The 12,744-nt window shown below is 43.8% G+C and overlaps 1 protein-coding gene across 7 annotated transcripts in view; it reads left to right on the top strand.

The window, feature by feature from the left end:
• The window catches only part of LOC147025713 (uncharacterized), an 86,812-nt gene that overhangs the window by 58,839 nt on the left and 15,229 nt on the right, over nt 1-12,744 (top strand). For all 7 annotated transcript variants that reach the window (XM_085880392.1, XM_085880396.1, XM_085880394.1 and 4 more), the window contains 2 exons: nt 3,102-3,540; nt 11,896-11,981. In XM_085880392.1, coding sequence (XP_085736518.1) covers nt 3,102-3,540; nt 11,896-11,981 — 525 coding nt within the window. The remainder of the gene's footprint in view (nt 1-3,101; nt 3,541-11,895; nt 11,982-12,744) is intronic.

A 12,744-nucleotide genomic window follows, 5' to 3' on the forward strand; every position in this document is an offset into this window, starting at 1 on the left:
TCACTCTTTCATTCCTCTTTTTTTTCCCCCACCTTTGGAATAAACTCCCTCACTCTGTTCAATCCCATTCTTCCCCCCAGGCCTTCAAAACAGCGTTTCACCACCACCTCTTATCGTCCCCCATCCAAATCCTCAATCTTTTCTACCCCCGTTAATCCACCCCAAACTCACTTTCTTTCAAATTCCCTGCTTTCCTTCCTGAAAGTCCCTGTAATGTCCATCTTGTATTCCCCGTGTTCCCACCCCATCCCTCTCCCTTCCACAGATCTCCTAATGTCTCTGTTCCCCACTGTTTTGTCCTTCCCACTCCCACCCCTCTTGTCTCATAATATACAAAAAAAAAACAGCCAAGAGGGCAAAGAAAAACACGATTTCTTGTTCGGAGCTGATGAGCTCGGACGCTGGGGGTTAAAAGTTAAATCCTACTGAACTTACTGGTACGTCTTGACGTCATACGTTTCACTGTGCCTGTTCCACGTTTAGCCGAGACGCCGAGTGCATCAAAGCTTTTAAAATCATGGCCGGTATTTAAACATTGTAAACACCTTTCCTCGATTTGTTGGTGATAAACCGGGATATCTTTTTTCATCTCGATTTTTTTTTTTCTTTTCGGTATACTGGAGTAATCACAATTACAATACTGTTATAATCGATATGGAAAATTATATCAATTTAACCGGTATATTGATATATCGCCGGACTCCACAAACAACCAAGTATAAGGCCTAAGTCACATTTGCCACGGCGGCCGTGGGGTCTCCAAAATCTACGGCCACTAGCAATTATACGGCGGCCGCAGTATTTCCACGGTCACACAATGTAGCAGTCACATATGTTTTTATATTTCGGGGAGCCGCACGGCGTATTTAGAAATTGTGGAGACCGAAAACGTGGGGTTGCCGTACGGTCTTTGATTTGATGTCGCACGGTGACCTTAGGGCGTTCCTGCGGCGGCCATAGAATTTTCAAGGCAGACGCAAGGCGACCGCAGGGGGGCCCTAAGGCGAACGTGCGGCCAGACGGACGTTAACGAGTGGGTTTTTTTTATTAGCCATTTTTTTTTTTTCGGCTTGTCGAATTGCTCCGGCGAACGTAGAAATGAAAAAAGTTATAACTCCGCGCTATAATTCCACGGCGACCCTACGGCCTGTAAAAGATAGCCAATCGGCGTAGGGCCACCCTGAGGCCACCTCAGAAACTCTGCGGCCGCCGCACGTTTCTGTCAATTCAGGGGGGGTACGGCCGCCGTATCCTCGCCATAGAGCAAATGTGACTTAGGCCTAACCCTTGCCAAGAAACTGCTTCAGAAACACCAATGCTCTGTAAATAAGAGTATGGTGCAGGATCTTTTATTATTATTATTATTATTATTATTATTATTATTATTATTAGTTAATGCCCATCTCTGCACTGAAGACCCCTGTATGTATGACATGTGCACCAATGGTAAATATTCTGTTTTAATTGAGCAACACACTCCTTCATTGATTTTCCTTGCTAAATTGGTCACAATCGGTGCCGTATACCTCTCGAGTCTGGCCATCTATTGTCTTGAGCATGCCGGTACTAGCAGCGCTGTGATTGACTGTGTGCGTCTGCACTTCAGAGATGCCATGTTGCCTCCCTACATCTGTATATACAGACGCCGCAAACAATCCATACGGAACAGGATTTTCTTCCTATTATATATCACAATATATTCGCAAGTTGTGGTTTGCTCTGTTGTTTGGGGATGGATGCTCTGTCATTTTGGTCAAAGGTGTCAGATTGTTTCCCTCATGATGTGCAAGGAAAGTGAGCCGATAGGGATGGGAACCAAATGACGAATCGTGTTTGCGTTTGGTGAGTTTCTTCCGTTTCTCATACAGAGCCGACATTCACGATACACATCAATCACCCTCTTTGTAGTACAATCATCATTGACTCCTGTCCTCTCGAGCCATCTCGTACGAACACCATCGTAGTGATCTGCCAATTGTGTCGCCGGTTACCATATTCCACAATTAGGTGCTGCAACTTGATTTAATGAACTCTATTTCAGGGGTCTTCTCTCCCTGTTTGTTCTTTCTTCATTTCACAGCATTGTCAGGTGAACAGTCCCTCTGTTCTGTACCCCTTCCCCTGACCCACCTCATCATTTTGTTCCTGGTGCCCCTCTGATTGCTATTCTGTTGCATTGTACTGTTACATTGTTGTACCTTGTATGCAGATTGTTCAATAAAACTTGACTGGACTGATTTTCTGCCTGCAAAAGATCTGAATTGATAAAACCAAAAGATAAATTCACACATCCCCAACTCCTTTTGCGACATGGGACTTGATAATGGGGAAGTAACTTCAACCCCCCCCCCACCCCTTACTCATTACCACCATCATTCCATGCTCGGCCATCCACCATCGTGAATTAGGCAGATAAATATCTAGAACCAATGAATTCGGTCGTATCAAGATTGACGTCAGGCCGAAAAAAAAAAATATATATATATTTATATATATATATATATATATATATATATATATATATATATATATATATATATATATATATATATATATATATATATATATATATATAATCACAACCAGGCTAGCATAGCCATTGTTGCACTGTGCCATGAATTTTAGTGTGCACCCTTTCCATTCCGCTACTGCTATGGATAAAAGAAGCCCAAGTGGTCAACCATCTAAGTACTAACTAATCTCTATGTTGCTTAACTTTGGTGATTGGAAGAAAACCAGTGTTTTCAACGTGATATGACCGTGCACGTATGGCTCTTTTTGCCTCCCTCTGTTGTCACCTATGCCAGTGGAGGAAGGCAACATGGCACCCATTGTTAAATTGGCCAGTCTCTCTATCTATCTCTCTTTCTCTATCTATCTCTCTTTCTCTATCTATCTCTCTCTCTATCTATGTAACTGGCCAGAATGTGCACCTTGATCACACTGATGCATATTTTGTACATCTGGCCATGGTGGATGCCCAATCCTACATGTTTGTATCTCTTTAATCATTCTGTTCACATCAGACCCCTTCATGTACCTGTCTTTTAAATTTGGATTTATTTATTCATTAATTTGTATTTTGTTTTGTGTTTGCACAGTGATGTAGCGGCTGTGAATGGGACAGAATTCAAAGAAGGTGGCTGCTCCACAGATGGTGATGAATCCAGAGATGGAGCCAAAGTTGTCACTGGTGATATTCCAGCAAACGAATATGAGAACGTGTCTGTGTGTCCGTTTGTTGAGAAAACTCAGAGGTTCACTGACAACAATGAACCTGGAGCTTGGTGCGAGGATTGCGATGGGCTTCACATGGCTAAGGAAGTGGGTCATTCCAGGGAAATGAATGAGACATTGGTTGAGACTGAGATTGCTACGAAGGCTGCGGATGTGGCCGTGAGTGGCACTGAAAGCGAGACTGTGGCACTGCTTGTGAATGTGACTACAGACAAAACTTTGGTCAACAAAACAATGGATTCCACTGGAGCCGAGGATGAAATGAACGTGAGAAATGTGCAGCAAGAAGCAGCGCTTTCCCAGGTGAATCAAGCGATAAGGAATATCCTCTTGCATTTTATTTTTTTTTTTTCCTATAAAGGTTTATCTGACTCGTGGGAAAGCTGTAACATAAATTGTGCAGCAACATGACACAAACAGCCATTAACCTCGAGAGAAGTAACTTCCTGGTACATTCGCGATGTCGGCAGTGCCATCTCATGGGTATCTCCCCCCCCCAGTCAGTGGGACATTTTAAAGAGAACCCCTCCCCCTTTAATTGGTGAAGGTTAAAGATCACACAGTGTCCTTCGTGACGAGTTAGTAACGTAGTGCCGACACCCTGACAAATTCCAAATTCCTGCTTTAAACTACAGGGATGGCACTGCCTTTCCCGTGTGAGAGCTGATTCTAACTTGAACTACATGGCAACCTGTGGTCGTCCATGAACCAGACGAGTTGACTACCAGAAAGGGGGAATAAAATCCACTGTATTGTCCAGTAAGGTAGTAAATAAAAACTGTGATGGACATCTTGAAAAAGTAGTTGAACACTTTTTTGGTGGCCATATTGGAAAATGGCTGATTCATTTCATCATATTTCTGAAAATTGATTACAACTTTGCAACGGCTGATCTGAGGCACAGACAACCCTGAACATGATATTGTTACGGCTGTGGAAATTCGCAATACACCATAAAGGTTCCTTAGATTAGCTATGCCGGTAAGTGAGTGTTCAGATAGGTCCCCACCGTTGTTTAAAGGGCTGCGACTCTTTGAGATAGCCATTTTTCTTTATCTATCGTTATTTTGAGCCACCATTGCAACAAACCTCCACGCAAACAACAACTACGCCACAACGCCCACCACACTCGCACCACCCCCACAATCACCACCATCTTCGCCACTACGCCCGCTTATGAACGCCATCCTCCGCGGACCACGGTAAGACGGTTTCCGCGTCGGAAACCGTCCGAGAAGGATTGGCAGAACAAAAGCTATTGTGAAGCCTGTGGGGTTTTTCCTGCCTATTTTCCCCGCGCTTGGTGTGAAGGGAAGGGGGAGGGCAGCTCGCTGCCGATTGGTGGATGCAGGGCGTGAGGCGGTCGGGGTGAGGGAACGCCCCTTTTCGGGAACCTTCTCGAAGGGAGGCGGAGCCAAAAACAGGGAGGAGCGAAAGGCGGAGCCCCGCGCTATACAAGGCGGACCGCACGCGGGGCTCAGTCTCTCTTGGTGGTCGAGGTCAAGTCCTTTTTTTGTCTGGGTCGTCGACGTCATCCTCTCTGTCGGGGTCGTGCTGGCTCTCTCTCTTTCTTTGTCGTCGAGGTCGAGTTCTCTCTCCCTCCCTCTCGTTTTGGCGTTGAGCGACCTGTCGGTGAAGGCGCGGCCGGTGGCGAGTCCGGGCGACGCCTCGGAGACGTGGACGGGAGGTGCCGCAGGCAGTCTGTGGTGGACCTGCGCGTGCGGACGAGGAGAGTGCCGGAGAGGGTTCACCGGCCGCAGAAGGGAGGTTTTCTTTTCTTTGGGCTTTTGTATGTGTGTTTGTGGCGCCAGTCCGTGAAGCAAACCTGTTTAAGTGCCTGTACATTTAATGCTGTAGTCGGTCGCAACGTCTTTCATTTCTTGCTGTACATATTGCATGACTGCCCTTGCTTGTTTGTGTTGTATGTGAAATGTTCCCCATTCGTTGCGTCCTTCCCCTCTTTTGAAAGTGCCATCTTGAATCGTGGAATGATTGGTAGTGGGTTTTAAACACCCGATAAATAATCTGAACCGTCGAGGTCGGCGATAACACCGCTCGGCTATCCCTGTAGCATGAAACGAACCGCTTAAACGGTCCGTGTCCTAAGCCGAGCTGCGGCGTGGTGCAACCCCTCGGTAGGTTACCCACGCGGGTATTTAGGTATATCGACATCGGCGATTCACCCTATTTCGTGCGGGTGGAATGCAGACTGGGTTGTGGTGAGGTTAAACCCCCACCCGTGACTGGCTCCTGGCAGTAGTTCCAGGAGGGTCATGACTGAATTCTCCGTCCGGTGGGTGACGCGGCTGCCATTAGAGGTACGCGGCCGATCGCACGCCAGGCGGGCCAGAATTCATAACAATATGTTGAGTGTTAAAATTTGAACATGCCAGTATAACGTTTGTTAATATTCGTTAATCGGAGTCCAAAATAATTGAGAAAATTGGACAGAATTTGGATTTTCCTACACTTGGCATCGTGCTTACTGAAATATTTATGATATTTAACATCTGGATAGATTTCAGGCAAGTACGAGCTTTAATGCTTTTCTTCACATTTCAGATAATTACTCGCACACTCATGGAGGTTTCCTTTCATTCGTCATCACCGTCTGACGAGTCCTGCTGGTCATGCTCTGTCTGGCTCCTCATCATCACTGGCGATGTTGGAGCAAGTGTGCAACGTTTCAGGCCGTTAATGATGCATGAACGGTCAGTTGGCCGACAAGAGTGAGCACACTTGCATGACATCAAACTGAGAACGACTTTGGGAGCGGCGATCCTGTCATTCACTGATAACAAGGCTGCCATCTTCACTTGTTGTCCATCCATGCCCTTGACTGGGGATAGGAATGTCTCGTGAATTGACTCAACTCCATTGCCATATGGCCACCTGGTAGTTAGATTGACACGTGTGCTGTAGGAGCGTGTCTTCATGCCTCTTCCTACTCTTGTTTGGAAGAAATAGACAGCATGAAGTATGGAAAAGCTGGAAAGTGTCGAGTTTGACACAGTACCTCTTCCCATGTGCGTACATCCATCCATATCTACAGTGCTTGCCTTTGACAATGTTGACAGGCAAGAGGAAGTTTTAAGTGGAGCAGGAACCTCACATCGTGTCAAAGGTATCATTGTTTAATCAACATCATCATCGTGTGTGCCACTGAAACCTGTCACGACTGCATCCACGAAGGATAAGAAGCACACAATAAAGGCACCGGGTGCGCAACTGCCAATACGTTATTGGGAAAAGGAACAGTCCACCCGCAATAGTACCACCCTTTTTGGGAACATCGCTCTACCTGCTCAAAGCAGAAAATTGGAAATGCATGATGTCCTGTCTCATCATCTCGGACCATTACCTTGGGCATTGGCCAATTGTGATGGTACTATGAAGAAAACAAATAAGGATATTTTGGCAAAATACCTTGAGAGCAAAGTCTTATTAACAGAGGATGTCCCTCATCCACTTGTGACACTAATCAATGCCATGGGACCCAAGCATAAACTGCTTGGTGAGAATCGAACATTCACTGAACTCTCTGATCATGTGTTCTCACAAATCCTCCACATTGACAAAAGAAGTGACAGAATTGATGTGCGATTTGACGCATACCATGGTCACTCGATTAAATCTGCTGAACGCATTCAACGTGGTTCTGAAAAAGGCAATCGCGTTCAACAATATAATGCCACGTCACAAGATCAAGAATTGGAGGCGACTTGTCTCATGCACAGTCAGCAAGAACAAGTTTACTGCTTTTCTCACAGAGAGCTGGAAGGAGAATATCATCAGAGCAAAGCTTGGAAGCAAAAGCACGTTTGTCATGTCTGGAAACAGGTGCTTCATGTTAACTGCAGATGGTTGGTGAGAAATCCATGACCTCCAATCCAGCCAAGAAGAGGCAGATACGCGCATCCTGTTGCATGCCAAAAACTCTGCAGGAAACTTCCCGGAACTTGTTTGCATCACAGAGGACACATGTCTTCATCATTTGCCTCAGATTGAGCAAACATGTAAACAGCAAAATATTCATCAGACATGGATCAAAATCATCTGTTAGGCTTGTCGATGTCACAAAACTTACTGGTGTGTGTGTGTGTGTGTGTGTGTGTGTGTGTGTGTGTGTGTGTGTGTGTGTGTGTGTGTGTGTGTGTGTGTGTGTGTGTGTGTGTGTGTGTGTGTGTGTGTGTGTGTGTGTGTGTGTGTGTGTGTGTGTGTGTGTGTGTGTGTGTGTGTGTGTGTGTGTGTTTTCATAAAGCCTTACATATTTTCTCTGCTAACTCCCCTATATCTTTCTCTCTGTTTCTGTCTCTCTCTCCCTCCCATCCTTGCTCTACTCCAGTACCCCCCCCCCCATACAGTGCAGCACCCTCCTCTCTCACTCTCCTCTCTGTCTCCGTCCATATCCAGACGGTGGTTATGTCTGGACAGTGTTTGTCTCTAGACATGTCCGGGCCATGTTTATAGTATTACTGGTAGAAAATCGATTTCAGACATTAATTTTTTCCATCGTCATTGTTTTTCTATGCAGAATAATTTTGATGAGACAGTATGAATCGTAATTGACGCTCCACCACATGTCTGCCTTCCCTTCCTCTCACCTCGCACTGTCTTCCCTTCCCCTGCCCATCCTCCTCTTCTCTCTAACCCCCCCGCTCTCCCTCCATCACTCCCTCCCCCCCCCTTTAGTATTCCCATCATATTTAACATTCAGATATAAGAAATATTTAACATGCAGAGGCAAGTATGAGCTTTAATGCTGTTCTTCAAGTTTCAGATAATTACTCACATGCTGGTGTAGGTGTCCTTTCATTCGTCACCACCATCTGATGTGTCCTGCTGGTCATGCTCTGGCTCCTCATCATCACTGGCCATGTTGGAGGAAGTGTGCAACTTTCACACTGCTGTACATTTCAGGCCATTAATGATGCATGAGCAGTCAGTTGGCCGACAAGAGTGATCACACTTGCACGACATCAAACTGAGAACAACTTTGGTAGCGGGGGGATTCTGTCATCCATGGGATAAGAAGGCTGCCATTTTCCCTTGTCCATCCATGCCCTTGACTGGGGTTAGGAATATGTGGGGAATTGACAAAACTCCGTCACCATATGGCCGCCTGGAAGTTAAATCAACGTGTCCTGTAGGAGCTTGTCCTCAAGCTGGAAGCTGTGCTGATTCGAGCTCCCCTCGTGTGCTGCGGAACATTTGTTATCCGAGTTTTATCTGATTTCATGAACCTTAACCACTTTGCTATTGTGACAGTAAAGTTGACAAACTTCTGGATGATGCAGAACACGTCATTGATAATGTTCCAGCTCGTTCCAAGTAATGCAAAGACATCCATGAACTTATAGTCACACAGGAGGATTTTCAAAGGCTTCATCTTTCCTTGCCTGGCAAATGTCCCAAGTGTGTCACATCCAGTCCACGGATGACGTCTTATCTCTCACACACACACACACACACACACACACACACACACACACACACACACACACACACACACACACACACACACACACACACACACACACACACACACACACACACACACACACACACTTGGCCAATATCGGCAATTTTTGGGGAATCGGCAGGTTGGAGTGAGTGTGATTCCTGTATACAACCTAGATACCTTGAGTATCTTTCACCGAAAAAGATTGTTGCATTTATATAGACGTTTCATGCATATGTTCACAAACATTAATCTTTAAAAAGAGCTGCGTGTGACAGGTGGAAAAAATAATTTTGGCTCTGTAATTTAGAAAACGCGTTAATACGGCAAATGGCTCGGAAATCGGGTGTTATTTCACAACCGCTCACTCACGATGACGGAGCGTGGTACCGCTCACTCACGATGACGGAGCGTGGTACCGCTCACTCACGATCATGGAGCACGGTACCACTATCGACTATTGGACGCTCTACAAGTGGATTAAGCACTCAAGCAAACGCTCCAATTAAATGGTTGATAAGGAACGGCTGGCCAGGCTGTGGCTGCATAAACAAAAAGGATCCTTTTAACTTTACAGCCAGTCTTCACCGTGCACACAGCAGTTAGAGAAATAAAATGAATTCGTTCAAATAATGACTTCATCCACAAAAGAGTTGCAGCTTGATGTACAACAACCTTGAGACATCGCAAAGTTTAATCGCCTGTGAAATAAACATTGCAGATAATCCGCCACGTTGCCTGCTTGTCTGTGCATGTTTCATGTGGTACATTGTTTGCGGTCAGCACAAACATTATAACTTTATTTTAAAACATCCGTTTTTCACCAGATTTGCTTTGATTCCCTGTAGAACACTTCGCGAAACCTCCAAAAATAGACCGATTTAGCAGACTCTCTGGATAAGCAGTCCCTTTGTGGGACAGGTGTCGAGGTCAAGCAGTAAATGCATTCAATCATATAGCTCAATGAAGCTGGTTAATTTTGGCACATTCTTAAATTTTTTGGTTCACTCAACATAATTCTCCAAACAGTAGAAAAGATAAGTTTAATGTTTTGGAAATTTCACATTTTCTTGTGTGTCAATGGAGGAGGGAACATAGCCTTGCTTGCTTAAAGTCAATAGGTATATTGGCTTAGTTATAAGACTCATTATTTCTTTAAATCATCAGATTTCATTCCAGATTTTGACACTAATTTAGTACGGATGATATCCGCCTCAAAAGCGAAATAATATTTTGATGATGTACTTTAATGAGTCCATGAGAGTAGATTGTGGAAAATGATCTCATATAATGCATGAAATCGCTCCAAGCTCCTAATTTGAAAACGATAGCACTTACAAAAGTGATGTACACAACAATTCGTAGCTGTGATGAACAGGCATTCAATATGAGTGAGGAAAGTGGAAATTTTTTTTTACTTTATTGTTAAGAAATTGTTGCGGCCTGTTCCAAAGGTCGGGGCATGGTTGAGCAGGCCAAAAAACATGGCGGGTTAAGACCTCAACGAGGTTACCCAGAAGAGGCCTTTAAGATCCCAAAGAGAGAGGTGGCCAAGGATGCGCCGAATAAAGGATATCATTAAATAAGGCCATTGATCATCTTCAAAAGGAGTCTTTTAATTGAACTAAACATTCACTTCTCACTCATGCACTTCCTTGGGGTTCCCTTAGTATGGATGCAAAGTTTTTCAGGCTGCTCAGTTTCATGGTTTTGGTGTTGTGAAGAAGACACACACACACACTTATTAGGAGAGATATCTGCATGTTAAATATCATAAATATTTCAGTAAGCATGATGCTCGGTGTTTAAAAAAAAAAAAAAAATGTGAGAAAAATCCAAATTCTGATCTGTTTTATCAATTATTTCGGAATCCAATGGATCACTATTTACAAAGGTTATACTGGATTGTGCCAAATTTTATACTGGACGTTTATTAAGGGTTGTATATGCAAAGTTCGAGTCATTTTTCAGAAATACTCTATGATCAATTGAGGCAGCCATTTTCCAAGATGGCCACCACAAAAGGTGTTTAACTACTCTTTAACAACTATAAATGCTGAGCAGAGTGAGGAAGTAGTTTTAGCCAGTACTTTGACTTTTAAAAATAATTTTAAATTTAATTTCCTGTTTGTTTTTGTTTTGTTGTCAAGTCTCATTAATTTATTTGCAAACCACCCATTATTCACCATCCTATTTCGACTTTCATTTGCTCGATGAGCTTCATATCTCGGTTTGCTTGCCTTCTTCCGAGATATTACTCCATTCTAAGTTGAGTTTGTCACTTTAGACCTTGGCACCAGAGTGTTCCTCAAGTCATTTTTACATCACGCTTGAGAAATTCTGCTGAACTGACCTTAATCTCATTGTATGTATATTGGACATCAGGATATGTCCGATATACATGCAAAAGGATCCCTATTAGTTCACAACTAGTCGTGTCTACTCATCGCTTTGCTGGCAGAAAAGTCTACTCTACTCGTAGTCTACTCTACTCTACTCTACTCTTTGTCTACACTACTCGTCGCAAAAGACTACATGTAGCACTTCATAAACATATGGCACGTCTATCTGTGAGTCTCAATGAGTGTGTAAAATGAAGTGAAACACACAAAAAAGGATGTTTTATAACACGTAGTTGTTGCTGCAGTTCTCGTGGTGATAGTTTTTGTTGTTTGTGTGTCCCATGTATTATTATACATTTTGCTATTTCTTCACGAAGTATTACTTTATATAATTTGTTGTGCTCTGTCCATGTCGGTAACACTATATTCTGAAGGGTTCCTGCTGTCGTACCGTTGGAATGACTACATTAAAGCTTCAAGTCATGCTTCTTCTTCCATCCTGAAAAGATGGGCTTTTAAAACAGATAATTTCATGATTAAACGGACACATTTTTTTTTCCAAGCAAATACATCATTGGTTTTCCAACTAACCTTTTTTTAGGATTTTTACGACAGCAGAAGTCCTTTCGAATAAAGCGTGACCGACACATGGACACACATTTCTCCTTTTAGTAATAGATGTCTTGAAAGAGTAGAAACAGAACATTTTTCACAAATGCAGTTCCAACCTTATTTGTAATTGTTTTTCTGCTTTTTTTTATTTTTATTTTTTAAATATAAATGTTGTTTTTTTGTTTTGTTTTGTGTTTTTTTTTTGTGCCAATCTTTTGCCCTTTGACCATCCTCGGAGAGAAGCCTTGCAAGCTGCGCCTCAGAATCCGACCTGCTCCTGCTAATTCCCATCTTTGTCTTACCCCTCTCGGCCTGCCGAAAGCCAAGCGGTGAGTTGGCCCCTTTGCAGAACTACTCTCAATGTAAAGATGTCAATTGACCCTGTTTTGGAATGCCCCGAATACTTGTTGTTGTTTTTTGTCTTCAATGATAAATTTACATTTTTCTTTTACCCAAGCTGGATTTTTTTAATTAAATTGTATTGTAACTGTGATGTGGATGGACATGGTCAAATCTCCCACCGGGTCACTAATTTAGCAACTGGTAGTCCTTAGGACTCTACGCCATCTGCCGGAAAAGCCAAAAAGATGTTTACATCGGTTTCCGACGCACAGTAACTCCAACGAGCCTGCCGCCTATGATGAGTTCATCAATTCAAAAGGATGGGGTGGGGGCCAAGTGAAGACCCTTGACAAACCGTCATGTTTGTCATGAGGGGTGTTTGCATCAATTTCCAATGGCCCTGGATTTACTAGCACCACGTTTGTGTCCCAATTCCAGGGCGTGCACAAAACCAACACTTCCGTGGTGAAAATTTGGTTTATACAAAGGGAGGGAGGAGAACAGAAAAGTAACACTACAATGAAGGAGAATTCTGTACAGATTATGTCCCGCACCCACGAATAATCCCGTCAACTTATCCGATAACTTATGGCCCTGGTTGTGGTTGTGACGGGAGTTGCAGGCTCGGTTGAAACTGGAGTGCCGTTGTCTGGTAGTGCCTCGCTCCGTTCCGTGTTCGTCCTCACAGGGCTATCCCTTCATTTTGGATTGGTGTCAACCAACCAACTCGCTCTCTTACTGCTGTGCAGC

The sequence above is a fragment of the Eptatretus burgeri genome, chromosome 5 (assembly GCF_056783735.1).
Source record: "Eptatretus burgeri isolate ZD-2024b chromosome 5, Ebu_testis_v1, whole genome shotgun sequence".
NCBI classification, from domain to species: Eukaryota; Metazoa; Chordata; class Myxini; order Myxiniformes; family Myxinidae; genus Eptatretus; species Eptatretus burgeri.